This window comes from Leptodactylus fuscus, chromosome 5, assembly GCF_031893055.1.
Source record: "Leptodactylus fuscus isolate aLepFus1 chromosome 5, aLepFus1.hap2, whole genome shotgun sequence".
Classification (NCBI taxonomy): Eukaryota; Metazoa; Chordata; class Amphibia; order Anura; family Leptodactylidae; genus Leptodactylus; species Leptodactylus fuscus.
The window spans coordinates 204,603,433-204,625,239 of NC_134269.1; the positions used below are offsets into that span (position 1 = coordinate 204,603,433).

Here is a 21,807-nt window from a genome sequence, read left to right on the forward strand (position 1 = left end):
ACAAGTTTTGCATGCAGAACTTCTTCTGTCAAATAAAGTAGCAAAAGTAATAAATATGTTCGTTGTTCTCATCCTATGACAGAAAAAAGAAGCGACATGACCTATCTTGCGACTGGATGCCGATGAAGTGCACTCCGCTCCGGATTAATCCCAAATGGGCCTAGTATAGAGGGAATGTCTTCAGGCGGATGTTGCGAGGCGAATCCACCTGAAGAATGCGCATGTTGCTTCTTGTTTCCAGGAGCCGGCTCCCGTTGATTTCAATGAGAGCTGTCTTTTTAGTCAGGATTTTAAGGCGGATATGGCCTCAAAATCCTGACCAAAATACCCTGTGTGAATTTACTAGAGACGAGCGAACACTATTCGAAACAGCCGTTTCAAATAGCATGCTCCTATAGGAATGAATGGACGTAGCCGACGCGTGGGGGGGTTAAGCGGCCGGCCACCAGCAAAGTCTGCGTGCCGGCCGCTTCCATTCATTTCCATGGGAGCATGCAATTCGAAACGGCTGTTTCGAATAGTGTTCGCTCATCTCTAGAATTTACCCTAAACAGGAATGGGATGCCATGCGGAGGAAAATCTTTCCGCTGTGTGTACATACCCTTACTGTTCGGAGCTATCCTTGAACTTAGACGAAAAATCTATGCTCGCTCACATCTGCGCCCGGTCTCCGTTCTGCAGGTTTCCGTTTCCTGCACAAAACAGGGCAGGAGACGGAAACCTGCCGGCATGTTTCAAACCCATTCATTTGAAAAGTGTCCAGCCGTGAGCGCGGCGGAAGTTCTTTTTTTTTTTTACCGGACACACAGTTGGACATGCAGTACTCTGTGTCTGGTTTAAAAAAACTGTTTTGCCGCGGAGGGCTCAAAACGCTCACGGCCGAACTCAGCATGACAGGTTTCCGTCTTCTGTCGGCAGAAGACGGAAACCTAATACAGAGACCCGAACGTTGGTGTGAACCCAGTGTCAGCCATAGAAAAGGGTTAAAACAAAGCGACAAACTGGAATACTCTGTGTTATAGGCACCAGGTTTAATGAAATAAAACAAGATATCCAACATGACTGGAATTAGTAGACTAGGATTTACCTTTCCGCAGGCAACTCACAGTTTCGGATGAAGTTTATAAAAACAGAAAAAAACGAAAACATCCAATATAAATACAATAGGACCTACAACTTAGCGAGGACATAAGAAGAGATGACTTCTTCCCATTAGTCACTGTATACAAACAATAAGACAAGTATACAGTACATGAGAAGACCTCGCACCCCTGTCCTGGACCGTAAGGAAGGCCTGACGCCACAAATACACCACGGCGGACGCAGGAGGGGGCTTTTATTCTGCCCCCTCCAAAGTGTACAGGTCATTAACCGTTTACCTCCTGGTATAAAAAAAAAAAAAAACACAGCTTTTTATACAATATAAAAGTCATCATATTATTTATGCAGAAACACATAAGGAAATGGGCCTTTCCATAGACGTCTCAAGACGGACTTTACGGGTATGGTGACACAGTTTTCTCTGAGGTGAAATTACCTCAAAAAACAGTCCCATACACTTATAGGACGTATCCTGAGTTTTTGCAGCTCGGCTTTATGGCCCCCCGCACGGATCCGTGAGCATCATGGCCATAAAAATAAAGGAGTCCGTGTCCATCGGGACAATATACATGGTCTTGTGCGTTAGGCCTCGGTATATTAAAAAAAAACATAGCTGCCCACTCTTTAAGGTGCAAGTCTGTCACAGTACACTTCACAAAGACGTCTTATAAAAAGTACAATAAGATAATACGCAAGTAACATAAAAGCAAAAACACAACCAGGCCTCGCGCACAACTACTACTAGAAGTTAGTACGGCCTATAGCAACCAACAGGAGCCATCTGGCTGCTATGGGCAATATTGACTTTTTATAGGTACGGGGGCCATTTTGTTTTTGCAGACCTTATAATAAAATACATAAAGGTAATAAAAAGAAAGCGCTAGTATTTGTAAATCGGAGTAACACTTAGTTAAGACATTTGGAGTCATTTTTTTTGGACGGATAATATCGGAGCGTTGTTCGCCATTCGTGTGGAATAGGCGGAGAGGGAGAGGACACGGAGGCTGGTTACGATGGGCGAGTGCGACACTTTTCTCATAGGATAGTTTTGATGTCTCCCCCGCTATATGAACCGATCTCACGCCGAAATCCCTGAGCGTCAACTTTCAGCATCCAGGCCACAGTAGATGAGAAATGGTCGGACTCATATGTCAAATATGGTGTATCAATGAGGGACCGGAAACACCGTGGCATTATATAGTCACGGCAGAGCGGATGGGATTCATGCGAAGCCCATGCCCACTTTGCCTTTGAAACCACAACGCAGACATGCTACGATTTTCAAACCCGGCACAGCTTTGGAAATCACAGCATGTTGATTATATCTACGGAAACGCCGGCGGCTTTCCCGTAGATATAATGGTAAAAGAAAGTCTGCGGAGGAAAATCTGTGAACTTTCTGCTCAAAGCGCGATGGGTCCCCACCGCGGTGTTTCCTGCAGCGCTTTAGCACTGTGTATTGACCTGTGGGGCCTTAGCTAAAGAGTACTTTAAAAAAGGGCAGATAAACTGCCCCTAACCAGTGCAATACAGGATAGAGGTGCTCACTTACTTATTGTATGGGAGGTTATATGATCATTCTTACTCCCCCCCCCCCTGCCATGTTACAGGGGGCAGTAATAAGGGCGATTGTGCAAATGGCTGATCATCCATGCCACGTTAAAAAGGTCTTAGAAGAGAGTTTACCACCTCCCCCGCTCTTATATATGTCACTTCTGTAGATATGGAGAAAAACAACTTGTTCAAATGAGGCAGATGGTGCACTGGCTGGACCCTTCTACCCCGGGGGGGTGGACCTGTGGACCTTCTACCCCGGGGGGGGGGTGGACCTGTGGACCTTCTACCCCGGGGGGGGGGGGTGGACCTGTGGACCTTCTACCCCGGGGGGGTGGACCTTCTACCCCAGGGGGGGGGTGGACCTGTGGACCTTCTACCCCGGGGGGGGGGGGGGGGGGGGGGTGGACCTGTGGACCTTCTACCCCGGGGGGGGGGGGGGGGGTGGACGTGGACCTTCTACCCCGGGGGGGGTGGACGTGGACCTGGACCTTCTACCCCGGGGGGGTGGACGTGGACCTGGACCTTCTACCCCGGGGGGGTGGACGTGGACCTTCTACCCCGGGGGGGTGGACGTGGACCTTCTACCCCGGGGGGGTGGACCTTCTACCCCGGGGGGGTGGACCTTCTACCCCGGGGGGGTGGACCTTCTACCCCGGGGGGCCCGAATCTTGCTGCTTAGTGGGAGGATCAACTCTCACTGTATGGGAGATGGTAGGGGTCTCAACAGCAAGTGTAATCCTTCAAGGATCTGGAGGCCCCGCCCTCAGTGCACCAACTCATTTGCATAACTTTTATTTATACAAATCTACAAAACCGATATAACAAAGATATCATATCTATCACTGTAATGTGCTGTGTAGCACAGCAATAGCCGTCTGATATGCTTGTGGGGGGAGGTGGTCCACTCCCTTTAAGCCATAGCCACTAATAATAGAAGAGTCTATTCTGGTGGAATCACCTGTCGGGATCCCCTGACAACATGGGGGGCTGTTTTGACTTGCTGCGACAACCTGATTAGAAAAGGTCGTCCTTTGGGAAAAGGCAATAGGGCTATGCTTGAATGTCCAGGCTGTTACCGATTGTGCAAATCTCTATATATAAGTGCTTTTAACTTTTATAAGTGCTTTGAACGATAAAAAACAAAAAATACAGATGGCAAGTTTTCACTTCCTCATACCGAGCTTCTAAAAATGTCCTTCTAACCTTAGTCCAGACCGATCAAGGAAACAGAAATGCACACTAAGCTGGACCGGTGCCAAGGTAACTATACATACATCGCTGCCTCAGCGGCTCAATATGCAGTTGTGTCTCCTTATGGCCGATCGGAAGATTGGGCAGGAGAATAACACTAGAATGGCATGAACCTGCTCAGGGCTCGTTCACATCTGCGCCCAGTCTCTGTTCTGCAGGTCTCCGTTTCCTGCACAAAACAGGGGCAGGAGACAGAATCCTGCAGGTTTCCTTCATACCCATTCATTTGAATGGGCTTGAAAAGTGTCCGGCAGTGAGCGCCGGTGAGCATTTTATGCGCTCTGCGGCGAAACCGTTTATTTTTAAACTGGACACAGAGTCGTACTCTGTGTCTGGTCTAAAAAATAAAAAAAAAAACCGTTTCGCCGCACTCACCAGCGCTCACTGCCGGACTCGGCATGACAGGTTTCCGTCTTCTGCATGCAGAAGACAGAAACCTGAAAACGGAGTCCGGGCGCTAGTGTGAACCCAGCGTAAAAGAGAAAGGGATACAAACCCCCCCCCCCCCCCCCAAAAAAAAAAAACCACTTAAAGGGATCCTATCATTGGATACCCTCTCTTTCTAACACGTAGGAATAGCCTTAAGAAAGGCTATTCTTCTCCTACCTTTAGATGTCTTCTCCGTGCCACCGTTCGGTAGAAATCCAGGTTTTCTTCAGTATGCAAATGAGTTCTCTTGCAGCACTGGGGGTGTCCGCAGTGCTGCGAGAGAACTCTCCAGCGCCGCCTCCATCTTCTTCTGGAACTCCTTCTCCCTTTGTCTTCTTCCGTCCTGGGTTTCAATCTTCTAGGCCTCGGGCAGAGCCGACTGCGTATGCCCATGGCCACAAGAAAATGGCCACTGACACAGCTTACTAAATAAGCGGCCATTTTCTCGTGGCCCAGGCATGCGCAGTCGGCTCTGCCAGAGGCCTAGAAGATTGAAACCCAGGACGGAAGAAGACAAAGGGAGAAGGAGTTCCAGAAGAAGATGGAGGCGGCGCTGGAGAGTTCTCTCGCAGCATTGGGGATGCCCCCATTGCTGTTTGAGCGCTAGGGACCGCCCCCAGTGCTGTGAGAGAACTCATTTGCACACCGAAGAAAACTGGGATTTCTACCGAACAGCGGCGCGGAGAAGACATCTAAAGGTAGGAGACGAATAGTCTTTCTTAAGTCTATTCCCACGTGTTATCAAGAAAAAAAGGGTATCCAACGATAGGATCCCTTTAACATAATGATTTCTACTAAAATTATATGAGATAATATAAAATTAACCCCCCCCCCCCAGCTGCCGCTTTGTACCATGCTGCTGTAAAATAGGCAGCACATGGGAAATACTTACATTCTTCAGCATACATCTGGACGCCATACAGTAAATTTGCAGCATGTCAACGGCTGGCAGGAATACATTGGTTTGGCAATACTAGTTGACAGTGCACCAGAATAAAGAAAAAATTTAGAGACGCACACGCACCCGTACACACTATTGCTTTGGCACCGGCAACTTGAGTCTACAGGTTGCCCACTAATCCAGATGTGGGCACGGTGAGTGGAGGACAAAGCCCCCGCTCTTCTACCGCCATCTGGGATTTTTTGCCTGTAAGAGTTTCATTCATCTCCACACGATCTTCATTGTACAGATATCGAAACCCATCGTAGAACTCATCGGTTTCCATTAGAAGGGCGGACCCATGAACAGACTCGAAATCTCGTGGCATAGTCTGGCTCCTTTTCACAGTTACTGACGGTAGACAATAAGAGACTTGGTCCCCGATAGGAGTCTGAACGTCTTTGTTGGCAGAAATGAAAATGTACACGGGGTTGGAGGGAGTTTCAAGGCATCGATCAACCAGTTCTTTACAGTGAATGAACTCGGCGTTGCAAATCTGCAGAACACAAATTCAGATTAGGATTCTTAGGTTTGTAGAATTTCATACGTTGCAATTGAAAAAACAAACGGATACAGGATAGAATGGAAATGTAACTTATTTGAGACACATTAAAGGGATCCAGAAGAAGATGGAGGTTCTCTCGCAGCATTGAGGACGCCCCCAGTGCTGTTTGAGTGCCGAGGCCCACCCCCAGTGCTGCTTGAGCGCTGGTGACCACCCCCAGTGCTGCGAGACAACTCATTTGTATACTGACGAAAACCGGGATTTATACCGAACGACGGCGCGGAGAAGACAACGAAAGGTAGGAGAAGAATTGTCTTTCTTAAGGCTATTCCTACGTGTTAGTCACAAAAAACTGCGTTTTAATGATAGGATCCCTTTAAAAAAATTATGATATTGCAGTAATAGTAGTAAAGAGAAGGGAGGACTGAAGCAGAAGTGGGGAGACATATGACCCTATATGGTGTACAGCTCTATGGTATATGTTAGCATCAGGAAAACAGAAGGGCAAACCAACACTAGAAACCGTCTTTCCACTGAGCAGTTATGTGACTGAATCAACAATCCGATCAGAGGACAAGATAGAGATCTGCCCATGTCTCAGCTGATCGGTGGGGGAGGGGGGGGGGAAATGTGGGTAATCCTATATACCAGGGGTAGGGAACGTACGGCTCTCCAGCTGTTGCAAAACTACAACTCCCAGCATGCATACTTGCTCTGCTGTTCTTGGAACTCCCATGAAAGTGAATGGAGCATGATGGGAGTTGTAGTTTCACAGCAGCTGGAGAGCCGAAGGTTCCCTATCCCTGCTATATACACTTATACCCCATCATCAGACCATGTAAACGGGACATAACATTGTATGCAATACTGCAACCATGCAAAAGAAAAGAAAATCTAGTAAGGAAGGAGCCAAATGCTTCGTGGGGAGACGATGGGTGGAGAAGGCAAGTAGACATATTAAAAGAAAAATAAGGATCAAACAAATTAACCAGAAGGGGGGGGGAGAAAAGACAAAAGTGAGACAGTGAGAAGACAGGGGTAGAGGTAAGTGGTGAAGATCTGCATTGTGACTTGTACTGATGGGTATTATCAATATAGATATATATGCTGGTGAAGTGGTACTATAGAACATATAAGATTAGCGTGGGGGTCCTGGTTCTCACTAGATATTGGAAAAGATCGGATTCACATCGGCGATCAAGTAAATTTCACGATCGCGATCGGGTTCTGATCCCACTTAAAAAAAAAAAAAAACCTATCGGGAACGGAATTCTGATCCCTCAACCCTAGTTACCTGCACAGAACCGCTGCCGCATCCCGGAGCTCCAGGCCATTGGTTTCTGTCCTCTCCTCTCTCATTCAGACTCCAGCAGAGCACCATGCACGCCCCCACCTCCCTAGGCTAGCGTTACTGATGCTGGGAGTAGGTGGGGCTTGTTGTGGCTTAGGAGAATGTGGGCGGATACAGGGAGGGGAGACGTGAGTGATGCAGCTCCAGTGAGCGGCAGCGGTTCTGTGCAGGCAACCAAACAGCAGGGAGGGGGGCACTAAGCAGCCGGTGGATTTTTTAATCATTACACAGCATGGAGTCCAAAAATTGATGCCTTCAATTTTTTGGACTCCACGCTGTGTAGTGAATAGGATCGTTTTTAAAATCTGATTTTGGATCGTTAAAAAAAAAATAAATAAACCCCATTGACTTGCATTAGGATCGGGTTCGGATGGAAAGTGATCAGAAATCAGATTTTAAAAACGATCCTGAAATCTCAAGATCGGCTCAATCCCAGTTCTCACCGAAGAGACCCAGAGTAGGAATAGTGACCTATTTCCAGGCAATGCTCCATGGCAATGAGCTAATCTCTCTTCCCTTCGCAACAGCTTTGGCGCTAAACGCTGACCAGATCATACAGTTTTCCCAACCCCACTACTATACTCTAAAGTTCTTGCACTTTTTGGATAACAGATTTTTTTTTCTACCCACCTTTGTTTTCTTCAGCAGCTCGGTCATAACAGGGAACCAGTCGGGGGTCATCCTCTCCAACTCCAAGGTGATAATCGCCAAGGCCAGCGTGGAGCCCCTGAACTGCAATAACTGGTGGCACGCCATGCAATGCTGCAGCTGCCTCGTCAAGAGCGCAACATGGAGGGAAGGATTCATCTGAGACAAGCCGCCAAAGAGATGAGGCCAGCTGGACATCACCATGGCATGGAACTGGAAGAAGAAAAAAACAAATGTCTACATGTCTAAGTCGACTATCTTCATTGTTCACTTCTGATGACCAAACGTGGCATAAAAAAAAAGCAAAAACGCAGCTCACATCAGGAAGGCCGAAACGTGGCCACCCGTCATGTGTTCATACATTGTCATTTCCCATCGGACTACTAAGCTTCTATTGAATGTAACAACTGTGTTCTCTGGACACAACCAGTCGTATGTGTTTTGTTCCTTGGCTACATCAGTGATCCTTGCTTATGCTCCAATTCAATCCACCGATGATTCTAAACGCCACCCATGAGAGGAAACGCAACGATTCCGTTATTACCCGTCAAAAAGTTCACCTGGGGTAGGGACAGGATTTAGAGAAGGAACGGCGTCATTGTAGCCAATGACAATCAGAAGAGCCATAAGGTTCCCATTCCTCCGATTTTAGGACGATCACATGGACGCGCACACCTAGATACAGGGATTATAAAGTCGGGACCACGTCAAAGCTTTACACTGTTCTTGATCAGGGTATTCTACCGCCATATACCACACCTACCAGCAACAGGTAAACCAATCGATTTCTTGCGCCCCCCCCCCCCGGTCCCTCCAGATACAATTTTGCCTTAATACCTGAATATTTTTCCTCCTTGAAGGTTACTTACAGACATACACACACCCTACGTGATATTACAAGTGCCACTATAAGGATTCTCTAAGATTCAGGCCTTCTTGGTGACAGGTGTACAAACGTGTCCGATACCAGACAGCTTTGTATGTACAGTGTTATTCCAATGAAAAAAGCAGAGTCAGAAATATTTTTGCAACGTGTTAATATTTCATCGAGTAGAAAATTTAAAAAAAAAAGTGGAATAGATTTTTTTTTTTTAATTAAAATGAAAAAAGAAAAAAAATTAAAGTTTTATTTTTGTCCAACTATAAGTCAGTGACTTGCAAAGTAGCTTCTCCTAGCTAGATCTCGAGTAGCAGATTTGTGCATACGTGTGTATTTTTTTGTGTACAATCATACTCCTTTCAGTCGCATATCCTTACGGTGTTGAGGAAGTCCACCGGGGTGGAGGTGTACAGATCCCACTGTAGTTTATCCAGTATGATCCGCTCCATCCTTAAGATCTCCGCAGAGGAGTACATGCAGCCGCTCTGCTCCGCAAGCTTCTTCACTGATGGTATTATCTACAATAAATAAAAGTTGAGACAAAACTTATTCCTTTGTGCGTTGTGTTGTTCACCGAAACGTAAAGATTTGTGGCCTGCATGCTACAGAGTGGTCAGAAGTGAAATGATAGCGCCGCCATGACGTGCTGGAGTATGGTGTGACAATGTACAAGGAGGAAGGTGACATCTGTTGTCTGCATGTTCCTCTGCTCTGAGAGTGTTATCAGCACTTCCTCCTTTACTTCCGTTGGGTTTCTTTTCAGCCCCAGCTACGTACGAGTCTGTAAAAGTTTGAGAGCGTTCCATAGGTTTGCCACTAAAGGGATTTTCCTTGCGATTATTTTTTAACAAAGACCGTAACGTGGAATAACATTGCAAAAGAAATAATACGGTACTTTCCTTACCATCCCCCTCTGCTGCTTAGGTGCCCAAGTTTCCTTGTTCCCCCAACCACTTCAATAGGACACGTGACGTATGACCTTTGAAGTGGACCCTTGACCTTCACAAATCTAATACTGAGGTCATTAATATTTAAAGAGGACCTTTCATCAGATCGGGCACAGGCAGTTCTATATACTGCTGGAAAGCTGACAGTGCGCTGAATTCAGCGCACTTTCGGCTTTCCCGACCTGTGCCCTGGGTAAAGCGCTATCGGTCCCAGTACCGTAGCGCTTTACAGTCAAAAGGGTGTTTCTGACAGTTAGCCAGGGACACCCTTCTGCCCCGCGGCGCCTATCGCGCTGTACTGTGTGAGTGGGGAGGAACGCCCCCTCCCTCTGCTCACACAGCTCGTCCATAGACGAGTGTTATCAGGAGGGGAGGGGGCGTTCCTCGCCGCTCCACAGTACAGCGCGATAGGCGCCGCGGGGCAGAAGGGCGTCCCTGGCTAACTGTCAGAAACGCCCTTTTGACTGTAAAGAGCTACGGTACCGGGACTGATATCGCTTTACCCGGAGCACTGTCAGCTTTCCAGCAGTATATAGAACTGCCTGTGCCCGATCTGATGAAAGGTCCTCTTTAAAGAGGACCTTTCATGTCCTCGGGCAGATGCGGTTTTATATACTGCTAGAAAGCCAACAGTGCGCTGAATTCAGCGCACTGTTGGCTTTCCCGAGGCTGGAGATATGGGTGCAGTTACCTATCTCTGCCCACTGTCAGAAGGGCGTTCCTGACTGTGAGAAACGACCCCCCCAACAGTACTGTCCATAGCCCTGTACAGACATAGGGGGCGCTCCTTACCACCCAGCCATAACGCGAAGCTGTGAGGAATGCCACCCCAGTACTATGTACGAGTACAGTCATGGAGGGGGGCGTTCCTCACAGCATAGCTACGAATGCTCTTCTGACAGTGGGCAGACATCAATGCCGATATAATGGCACATATATCTGAGGCACATAACGGGAAACCCAACAGTGCACTGTCGGCTTTATAGCGGTATATAAAATGTAAAATACCAATGATATAAAAGTATAAATGCAAAAAAGCTGTAATGATGCCGGACTGTCATACCTCATCCTCTTCGTTGGTTTTGGCTGCCAGGTACAGGCAGGTCACAGCAATGCACTGAAGATATTTCACCTGAGCCTATAAATGGGGAATAAACCAAATATTTCTAAGCGTTTGTATATACAGCTAGGCTGAAGTTGGCTTCACATTTGCGATGGAGTCTCTGGTGCAAATCCAAATTTTTCACCCAGCAGTTTTAGTTTAAAATAACAGATACCCGATATATTAATATATTCCATTATAGTCAACAGGGGTCTATAGGGGCACCATCGGTGTCTACTGTTTTAGTGAGCCGATCAAGTGTCCGTTGTCCTGGCCTTCAACAAACCTGACAGACACCGCAGCACAGACGTGAACATGGCGTGGGAATGTAACATATCCAGTACTAGGGCAGCTCATTGTAATGACACATCCTCTAATAACATACAAGGATGACTAGTAGCAGTCATGTACAGAACATATATGGGTCATCATTCACCTTTACTGATGCTAAAATGCGATTCAGGATGCTGACCGCCAAGCCAAACGTCTCTGGGTAGAACTGGAAGCGCAAATTCAATCCTTCCATCCACAACACAGTCTGTTCATATTGCGTCGGAGAGATATCTGTGCCCTGGAGGGACAAAAGTCAAATCAGAAAACCATTATGGAGAAACTGTATGAAGACATGTATTTCACTGGTGGCCAACCCAAAAGTAAAGAGGAGGCGTCGCTTCTATGCAGATTACATGTAACATCGGATAAAGGTTGCACAGGTACCGATTCTAGTAACAGGGATATTACAGGGGGTATTCCCATTTGGGGCAGGTATTGCATTCCCGGTCATGGAATAAACGGGACACCCTATGCACGACTGAGTTTCACGAATATTAGACATTAATAGCCCGGCCATGTACGTACCTTGATAGCGGACTCCACAAAGCAGGGAACTTTCCACTTTGTAGTTTCTAAGAAAAGTGCATTCTCCAGTAGTATTTCCAGGCGCTGGCTCTCACATAGCCCTGGGCACTTCATTGCTGGCACTGAGGCCTACCAATCCAGTTTTTAGACCAAGCACAGATATCTAGAGAACAGAAACAAAAGCGTTGTATTTAGTGACATATTAAGACTCTGGTCACATAGGACACATTTTTTAGCTTCGATATAACTAGATAAACTGTTCTAACCAGCCAAAGGAACAAGCCATTTGGGTCATAAACATGGTACACGGCCTGAAGGGAGGCTTTCTTACAGACCTCTTTAAAAATGAAACGGCTCGAAGGAATGGGGCAGATTTACGAAGATAAATGGGGTCGGTATTAATTTGGGTCAAAAAAACTGATCTGGTAGAATTTGCGACTGGTTTTGGATCAAAGTTACACCTTCTTTTCAATAAGAGGCAGAGATCTCAGCAGAATTCTGAAGAATAAGCGTCCTGATCAATCTGATCGTGGATTCCTTGACTCGAGACGCCCTACTGGTTAGCCCCATTTATTTGGGCCTAGTCAGTGGTGGAAAACCAATGTTTTGCATCACTATTCTGCAGAGGACCAGAAAATGAAGAGGAATCAGAGACAGATGTCAACTCAAATCCCTCTTTTTCCGAAATCTGATTTGGGCCTAAGGGCTCGTTCATACGGGGCAAGAGGGGGTGGATTCTGACGCCTCACAATGGAGGTCTATGTAGACCGCTAGAGTCCTTTTTACCGTGAGCGCTATGTTCCGGCTCACGGAAAAAAGAAGCGAGCTGTCCTTTCTTCAGGCGGATTCCGCGGCTGAGTCAGCCCCGGCGTCTGCCTCGCGACAGCACCCTCCGGACTAGGCCCATTCATTTGAGCCTACTCCGGAGGGGGAAGCCGCGACTGCTGGAAGCCGCGACAGTCGTGGCAGGCACGTTTTGGTCCAATTCTGCTGCAGCTTCTCACATCAGAATCAGGACCGAAACACGCGGTCCCGTGTCCTCTTGTGGTCAGACCTGCTCCTGAGACATCACTGTAGATTCATTGTTGACAAGAAGAATACCATCCATGGAGCAGAACTACACGTCACAGAGAAACCCGACAAACACAATTCTAAACCAAAGGGGTCTTCTGGTCACTATTTGTGTCTGTCATGCCATGTTCTAGCATAATGTCAGCGCCTAAGCCAGTGTAAGCAGCCGAAGAATTTACCTCACCAAAACAGTCTATTGGCCATGACGTCCATCGCAACCAATATAAGCGCAACAGCAGCGCTAAATCCACCCCATAGGGTAAAACCAGGAAAATAACGTGCGTTCATATAGATATCCCATATTATAAGCGGCCTGTGTACAGCCCCATTAGTCATACACAATGGTTTCCAAGAACAGAAAGTTCCTGTATGTTTATCTCACATATGTGTACAGGAAGGACAGGCTGTACTTTTACATGTAACCTTGGGTCATTGGTTTTCAGAAACATACGTACATGCCGCCGGGTAGTTATCCCTATAGAGGCCCTAAAAATGTCACAATACTATGTAAACAAAGAACCAATAGACACTATGTACCCTAAGGAGATATAGGAGGGACGAGGGAACGTCATGTAACCCACAGGTGTACCAGACCTGCAAAAACAGGACGCAAACAAGTCTGTAAGTCCGTCTGTATATAGATAGTAATCGACAACACCTTCGAGTGACAAGCTTTCTAAGAAATCCAAGAACCAGACCTGCCGCATTTTCCTCCTCGCAGCAGCGCTCCTTAACTACTGTACTGTATGGGGTGAACTACTGTAATAGGATTGTTTCCCCTTCTATAGGGGGAATATTCTGCCAACCAACCAGTGAAGAAACGTGACCAGCTATGGAGAAGTGTCCGGCTATTTGTCGGCGATCACGACAGTCATCAGTCGCACCAGTGTCCCACGGGAGAGGACTTTAGTTTTAACACGAAAGATCTGAAGCCTATGGGATAAGAGTTCACTAAATCTCGTCAAATATGGCAGCCGGCAATCTAATGTATATGGCGGACTCAAGGGTCCTGTCACAGTGCCCACTAGCCATAGTAGTACCTCAGGCTCTGCATTTAGGAGGTGTTTGCATGATCGGCTTTTCAGATACGGTTTTCCCAAGTCTAAACCGGTTGTGGATGATAAAAAAAGAAGAGTAAGAGATCTAGAGAACAGATGTGACTTCTTATATATTAAGATTTGTTACGGCTTGTTCATACGGGGCAAGAGGGGGCGGAATCTGACGCCGAATCCACCTCAGAATCCGCCCCCCTCACAATACAGGTCTATGTAGACCGCTAGATTCCTTTTTACTGTGAACAGTATGTTCCGGCTCATGGTAAAAAGAAACGAGCTGCCCTTTCTTCAGGCGGATTCCGCTGCGGAGTCAGTCCCGGCGCCCACCTCGCGACAGTATGCTCCGGACTAGGCCCATTCATTTAAGCTTACTCCGGAGGGGGAAGCCGCGACAGTCGCATTTCGGTTCAATTCTGATGCGGCTTCCCGCATCAGAATCAGGAACAAAATACGCAGTCCCATGCTCTGGGTGAACGAGGCCTAAGCACTAGCTTTGCACACAGTTGGCGGCCATTTTGGGCCACAAGTTATTCTGAACATATATTTGACCAATTACCGCCCCGTGTTAAAGGCCTTTATGGTTACCCTTTGCCTCAATCCAGATTTTAACCCTGGTGGAAATGTTGGGAGGAAGTCACTACCCCCATATACGGCAATTTTCTAGGATAAATGGGTGTAAATGGGGCAAATTTTCGGCCCTTTCTTGTGCTAAAGATGTGCCACATTGGTGGGCATAGGTCACAAATTGTGAAGGTCGGCACCTCAGTCTTGACAAATTTTCTAGAACTTATCAGGGGCAACACGTTGGCTCAGTGGTTAGTCTTGCAGCGCTAGAGTCCTGGGTTCGAATCCCACCAGGAACAACATCTGCAAGGAGTTTGTATATACTCCTTGTGTTTGCGTGGATTTCCTCCCATTCTACAGAGACATACTGATAGGAAAAAAAACGTACATTGTGATCCCTATATGGGGCTCACAAGCTACATAAAAATTTACTAGAACTTATGTCAGAAAGCTGACGCAACACAGGCCAGTGGGGAACTTTATTAAGACAGGCATAAAGAGCGCCAGTCTTAATAAATCCCCCCATTGTCTTCCTAGCCGAGGTACACCGACTAGAGACGAGCGAACACTGTTCGGATCAGCACGCACCCACAGAAATGAATGGAAGCACCTGTAACGCTGACTTTGCCGGCAGCCGACGTCACAGGTGTTTCCATTCATTTCTATGGGTGCGTGCTGTTCGGATCGGCTGATCCAAACAGTGTTCGCTCATCTCTAACACCGACCTATCTAAGGATGATCCCGAATCATGAATTCGGAAGAATGGCCCATACAGCGGCGTCTTCAGACTTATTTACTTGCTAAGAAAAAAAACAAGATGCCATACATATTTCTATAAGGAGGGTTGCAAGCACAATCTTGACACTATAAACACTATGCAGATTACACTCCAAGGGTAGATATTCAGCAATAACAGAACAAACACCATCTGCATGATCACATCATAGTAGGAAACAACGCCAACTATAGCAGAAAATCCCAAACACCGCTAGTCAAATAACATGAACGCCATTATGGTTTGGGGCCGGTCTTCCAGTTTCTTGGAATCTAAAGGAAGGATTACTTCCACTTCTTGCTGGATCGAATTGGCTCTGGCTCAGAAAACTGCAGAGGCAAACAAATATCTGTTGTGTGAAGCTAACCTTAGGCTGGGGTCAAGACGTTATATCCTCTGCAAGTCACAAGGAACACCCCAAATAGGTTCACCTATAGATATCCCTGCAGTGTACAAGCTTTGCATTGCAACCCCGCAGCAATAACAAAGAAGTCACTTTACGCTGCAGGTGTTAGTCATAGTATATGGCTATATGTTCATCCACAGGCTACCATTCCACTAAACTGACTATGACTACGGGGTATAAGATATAGGAATGTAATGTATAGCCCATAGAGACCCCATGTTATATACAGCCCAGTGTAAGGATACTCCGGATTCTCATCCAGCCTCAGTCCCTGTGATAAATATGGCGTATTTGCAGACTACTTGTCCAACTTTGCCCGTCTGTTAGTAAATCCGGACCGATGGCTGGGAACGTCTAACCTGTATAAATCAGATTAATAAAAGTTCTGCTGTCTATGGTATCATCTGCAGCCCATGGCATCCAAAGTAACCCGCACAGGGAACGTTACTGGGCATGGGCACAATGAATAGCATTGCCAGACTGCTGGATACCAGAGATCATATAGCTATACAATACCAGTGCCCACTGATGTAATGGAATATAGACCTATGTGGGTGACTACACTAGGGTCTATGGGGCACCCCACCTATCAGTACAATGTATAAGGTCTCATCTATGGGACACTGACATGATGAGTGGCCCCAGCCCTGGCACCCTGGGTATTCCCCGCTATATGAGGCTGTGCTGCCCACTTTCCCTCCATTTTAGGGGGGCGGGTAGGCGGGATCCCTTTGTATATAGGGCTGTATAAGGACCACTCACCTCTCCAAGGCTACCTGTGCAGCTGCAGGTCTCAGATCACGTAGCCCATGGTGCGCCCACCTCTGCCCATCCTATTCAGTCCATTATATGGCGCCCCCCTCCAGTTCGGGCAGGTAGGGCACTGCACAGCCCGGGCACATCTCAGGGTACAGCCGCAGTTGCCGGGGGAAGTTACACAACCTGCAGCTTTTTGTTTACTAGCTTGTATAAGACTACGGGCTGTTTGAAAGACACAAACCCCGCCCGGGGCAGCGCCTCTCTGGTGACGTCAGAGCACAGGGGCGGGGCTACGAGGAGGACGTCACTGAGCTATGCGAGGAGACTGGAGGACGATCACATCAGCAGCAGCGCCCCTAGTGGCGGAGACCTAGTCCTGCACATCTCCGCGGATTCATTACAGCAGGGGTAGGGAACGTACGGCTCTCCAGCTGTTGAAAAACTACAACTCCCAGCATGCATACTGGCTCTGCTGTACTTGGAACTCCCATGGAAGTGAATGGAGCATGTTGGGAGTTGTAGTTCCACAGCAGCTGGAGAGCCGAAGGTTCCCTACCCCTGCATTACAGACTATTATCTCACTATAATACATGTGACTGCCATAGCCACAGAATAAATACATACCTCCCAACCGTCCCGATTTCCGCGGGACAGTCACGATTTGGGTGACATGTCCCGCGGTCCCGGTTGGAGGGAGGTATGTCCCGATTTCAACTCAGATCTGCGTCCAGAGGACGCAGATCTGAGTTGAACACATATGCGGCTGAAGCAAGGAGCTGACACAGATCAGCTCCTCGCTTCGCCGCTGCCCGCCTCTCTCCCTGACACATGCGGCTGAAGCTGCTCGCGTGCTCGCTTCGCCGCTGCGTCTCTCTCTCGCTGACACATGCGGCTGAAGCGAGGAGCTGACCTGTGTCAGCTCCTCGCCTCACTGCTGCCGCCGGCTCCTGGCTTGTAGACGCGATGTACAAGCCAGGAGCCGGCGGCAGCGGCGAAGCGAGGAGCTGACACAGGTCAGCTCCTCGCTTCAGCCGCATGTGTCAGCGAGAGAGAGACGCAGCGGCGAAGCGAGCACGCGAGCAGCTTCAGCCGCGTGTGTCAGGTAGAGAGGCGGGCAGCGGCGAAGCGAGGAGCTGACCTGTGTCAGCTCCTTCCTTCAGCCGCATGTGTCAGCGAGAGAGGCGGGCAGAGAGCGGCGAGGGAGCGAAGGAGAAGGTAAGTTTAATGTGGAGGTGGAACGTGAATCTGGGGGCAGATGAAGGAGAGGACAGCATGACACTGGGGGCAGAGATGGAGAGGACATGAATCTGGGGGCAGAGATGGGGGACATGAATCTGGGGGCAGAGATGTGGGGAAATGAATCTGGGGGCAGAGATGTGGGGACATGAATCTGGGGGCAGAGATGTGGGGACATGAATCTGGGGGCAGAGATGGAGGGACATGAATCTGGGGGCAGAGATGGAGAGGACATGAATTTGGGGGCAGATATGGAGGAACATGAATCTGGGGGCAGATATGGAGTGGACATGAAACTGGGGGCAGAGATGGGGGACATGAATCTGGGGGCAGAGATGGGGGACATGAATCTGGGGGCAGAGATGGAGAGGACATGAATCTGGGGGCAGTGATGGAGAGGACATGAATCTGGGGGCAGAGATGTGGGGACATGAATCTGGGGGCAGTGATGGAGAGGACATGAATCTGGGGGCAGAGATGGAGGGACATGAATCTGGGGGCAGAGATGGAAGAGGGACATGAAACTGGGGCAGATGAAGGGTGTATATGAAACTGGGGGAGAGATAGAGGGGGGGACATATAATTTACGGGTGACTGTAGGAGGATTATACTGTGTGCGGGCACATGAAAAATTAACGAGTGGGCGGAGTCAACACAAAAGTGGGCAGGGCTAAATTTGTCCCTCTTTCGGTTCTTCAAAAGTTGGGAGGTATGTAAATGAAGTCTCACCAATTAACACTAATAGAATGACACCTATAATCAGGGCGCCCCCTAGTGTGGAAACTGTGCACTTGGTATTCAGATAGCCATTGGATGTCAAAACTGGCTCAGAACTAAGGGCTCGTTCACATGGGGCAAGAGGGGGCCGATTTTGGCGCTGAATCCACGTCAGAATCCGCCCCCTCACAATAGAGGTCTATGTAGCCTACTTTTTTCCGTGAGCGGTATGTTCCGGCTCACGGAAAAAACGAAGCGAGCTGCCCCTTCTTCAGGCTTTTTTCCGCGGCTGATTCAGCTTGCGACAGCACCCTCCGGACTAGGCCCATTTATTTGGCTTACTCCGGAGGGGGAGGCGATGACTGTCGGAAACCACGACAGTCACGGCAGGCGCATTTTGGTCCTATTCTGATGTGGCTTCTCGCGTCAAAATCAGGACCAAAGTACACCCCCCCTTGCCCCGTGTGCACTAGGCCTAAGGGGTAAACTAACTGGGGGGCCGTTATAGCAATAAAAACTGGGGACTAAGTAGACAAAGTAAAACCACATGGAATGGAGCCATGTTAGGGCTCGTTCACACGGGCACAGAGGGGATGGATTATGCCGCGAAATCCAAGTTATAATCCGCCTCCTCACAATGGTGGTCTATGGAGACCGCCAGGCTTCTTTTTTCCGCTAGAAACGAGCTGCCCTTTCTTCAGGTGGATTCCGCGGCTTGTTGAGCCTCACAGCAGCAACCTCCAGAGTCGGCCCATTCATTTGAGCCTACTCCGGAGGGAAAAGCCGCGACTGTCGGAAGCCGCGACAGTCGTGGCAGGCGGATTTTGCCAAAATCCACCCTTCCACCCCCCCCACCCCCACCCCCTGTGTGAATGGGGCCTTACAGGTCCAAGCACTGCAAGCGGATAGAAGCTCTTGCGTGTACAGGGTCTAATGCAAAATGTGTTGACAAAGCACCCAGATATGGGACTTGTATCCATCAGACATGTATGGGTATGTCCTAAATATATGATACCCCTTTAACCAAATTCTCCTTTGATCATATCACATAAAATCGGCTGTAAATTAAAATATGTTGACTAATAAAGTTATAATTAGTTCTTAATAGAGCTGGGCATTGCCAAAAGGGGTAGCACCCTGTGCCAAAAAGGAATGGGCGTCCTATTGCTAGAATGCTAATGACATGTGAGAATCAGGCCGCGGTTGGGAGTAGTCTCACTCACCATTACTTACATTAATACGGTATCAGTATTTTTGGCACAACCCTTGGGAGGGGTATAACTGCATTAATATGTTCCAGTCTTGTTCCCCTTTTCCACGTATAGACGGAATATAAACACTATATATAAAATAGACATCTAATATGTCACCTTTAACATTGCTAACTATACAGGTATTTAGATGTAGTGTATTCTATGCACCACTAAAACCTCTGCAGACTCTCCATGAAAAGCAGAAACGCGTTTCCACCGCGTTTTTTGGCTGTGGCCCAATACATGAGGATTTAACCTTTAAGGGATTTTCCATTAACGGATGAGCTATTGTTAAGATATCGTCTCATAACAAGTGTAGATCTCCATTCTGGAGCTTGGGCATGTGCCTGATATGTGCTGGAGCCTGCCTTGCGTCTGCCGGCCCTATATTACGACTAGCGTACGAAACGTCAGTCTTAATAAATCTGCCCTAATGTGGTTCCACTATATGTGGCCTCAACGTAAAGATAACACCCCAGGGTCAGGCTGCAGGGTGTACGCCACAGATATCCCATAGAGAACCCACCACCCCGGCACGTACCAGTAGAAAATCTCAGGCGACCATGCAACACGATAGACACTCTGAGCTGCAGCCTTGTTTCTGCAGTGTGTGGGCGGTATTTCTTTAAATCCCATCCACTACACAACAACAACGCATTAGTTTCTGCAATGTGTGGGTGAGATTAAAAATCTCTGGTTCTGTAAGACACAGCATTTTCTACTACGTTTTAGAATTGGTTTCGCTGCGGCGGGATCATATAGGACATTACCGAGCTGTACCGACTGGGACTGATGTGACTGGAGCAATTGAGACAGAAATGTAATATTTAGCTGCTTGCAGTCTCTTGTGCCCGTCTCTCTTCTCTCTCTAGTCTGCTTCTTATTTCTCCCCTCCACAGACTTCTATTCTGAGCTTGAACATGACCTTCTGCAGAGATTTCAGAGTGAAAGTCAGTTGGACAGGAGGAAAAAAACCTGGTAAATTTATGAGGAAAACCAAATTGGTGCTGTATTATGGAGTGTATTACTTTGCAGAATATTTAATTGAGTGGAGGGGCCACTATGGGACATTATACTGTGTGAAGGGGGCACTATGGGACATTATACTGTGCAGAGGGGGCACTATGGGACATTATACGGTGCGTAGGGGGCACTATGGGACATTATACTGTATGGAGGGGCCGCTATGAGACACTATACTCTGTGGAGAAGCCACTATGGGATACTACACTGTGTGGAAGGGCCGCTATGGGACATTATGCTGTTCGGAGGGGCCACTATGGGACATTATACTGTGCGGAGGGGGCACTATGGGACATTATACTGTGCAGAGGGGGCCACTATGGGATATTATACTGTGTGGAGGGGCCACTATGGGACATTATACTGTGCAGAGGGGGCCACTATGGGATATTATACTGTGTGGAGGGGCCACTATGGGACATTATACTGTGCAGAGGGGGCACTATGGGACATTATACTGTGCAGAGGGGGCCACTATGGGATATTATACTGTGTGGAGGGGCCACTATGGGACATTATACTGTGTGGAGGGGCCACTATGGGACATTATACTGTGCGGAGGGGCCACTATGGGACATTATACTGTGCGGAGGGGCCACTATGGGACATTATACTGTGTGGAGGGGCCACTATGGGACATTATACTGTGCGGAGGGGGCCACTATGGGATATTATACTGTGCGGAGGGGGCCACTATGGGACATTATACTGTGCGGAGGGGCCACTATGGGACATTATACTGTGCGGAGGGGGCACTATGGGACATTATACTGTGCAGAGGGGGCACTATGGGACATTATACTGTGTGGAGGGGCCACTATGGGACATTATACTGTGCAGAGGGGGCACTATGGGACATTATACTGTGCAGAGGGGGCACTATGGGACATTATACTGTGTGGAGGGGCCACTATGGGACATTATACTGTGTGGAGGGGCCACTATGGGACATTATACTGTGTGGAGGGGCCACTATGGGACATTATACTGTGCGGAGGGGCCACTATGGGACATTATACTGTGTGGAGGGGGCCACTATGGGATATTATACTGTGCGGAGGGGGCCACTATGGGATATTATACTGTGCGGAGGGGGCCACTATGGGATATTATACTGTGTGGAGGGGCCACTATGGGACATTATACTGTGCGGAGGGGCCACTATGGGACATTATACTGTGTGGAGGGGCCACTATGGGACATTATACTGTGCGGAGGGGGCCACTATGGGATATTATACTGTGTGGAGGGGCCACTATGGGACATTATAGTGTGTGTAAATGGGGCATTATACCTTTGGGGGCCCAGAAAGAGTGCGCTATGTCGTGTGGTGGAGGGGAGACCCAAGTCAAAAGTTTGCTATGGGGCCCAGACTAGTT

At 48.1% G+C, this 21,807-nt stretch overlaps 2 protein-coding genes across 2 annotated transcripts in view; one reads left to right on the forward strand and one right to left on the reverse strand.

Annotated features, from left to right (window-relative positions):
• SEPTIN8 (septin 8) overlaps positions 1–8,272 on the forward strand; it is a 61,921-nt gene extending 53,649 nt beyond the window's left edge. The window contains exon 10 of the mRNA XM_075275096.1: positions 7,780–8,272. Coding sequence (XP_075131197.1) covers positions 7,780–7,945 — 166 coding nt within the window. The 3' untranslated portion in view covers positions 7,946–8,272. The remainder of the gene's footprint in view (positions 1–7,779) is intronic.
• Positions 8,273–8,887: 615 nt separating this feature from the next.
• Positions 8,888–16,364, reverse strand: CCNI2 (cyclin I family member 2). Its single transcript, XM_075275105.1, has 5 exons — positions 16,203–16,364; positions 11,570–11,732; positions 11,148–11,282; positions 10,673–10,747; positions 8,888–9,180 (listed from the first exon to the last, which is right to left on the reverse strand). The coding sequence occupies exons 2-5, from the start codon at positions 11,681–11,683 to the stop codon at positions 9,022–9,024; spliced, it is 483 nt and encodes a 160-aa protein (XP_075131206.1). The 5' UTR covers positions 11,684–11,732; positions 16,203–16,364; the 3' UTR covers positions 8,888–9,021.
• Between the last annotated feature and the right edge of the window lie 5,443 nt (positions 16,365–21,807).

Bases quoted from the DNA above. Each gene is read 5' to 3' on its own strand.
- CCNI2 (XM_075275105.1), bottom strand. From the start codon at position 11,683: ATGAAGTGCCCAGGGCTATGTGAGAGCCAGCGCCTGGAAATACTACTG. The intron at 11,283-11,569 runs GTACGTACATGG...TTGTCCCTCCAG, and splicing joins TTGTGGAGTCCGCTATCAAG to GGCACAGATATCTCTCCGAC. The intron at 10,748-11,147 runs GTGAATGATGAC...CCCCATTTATAG, and splicing joins GCATTTTAGCATCAGTAAAG to GCTCAGGTGAAATATCTTCA.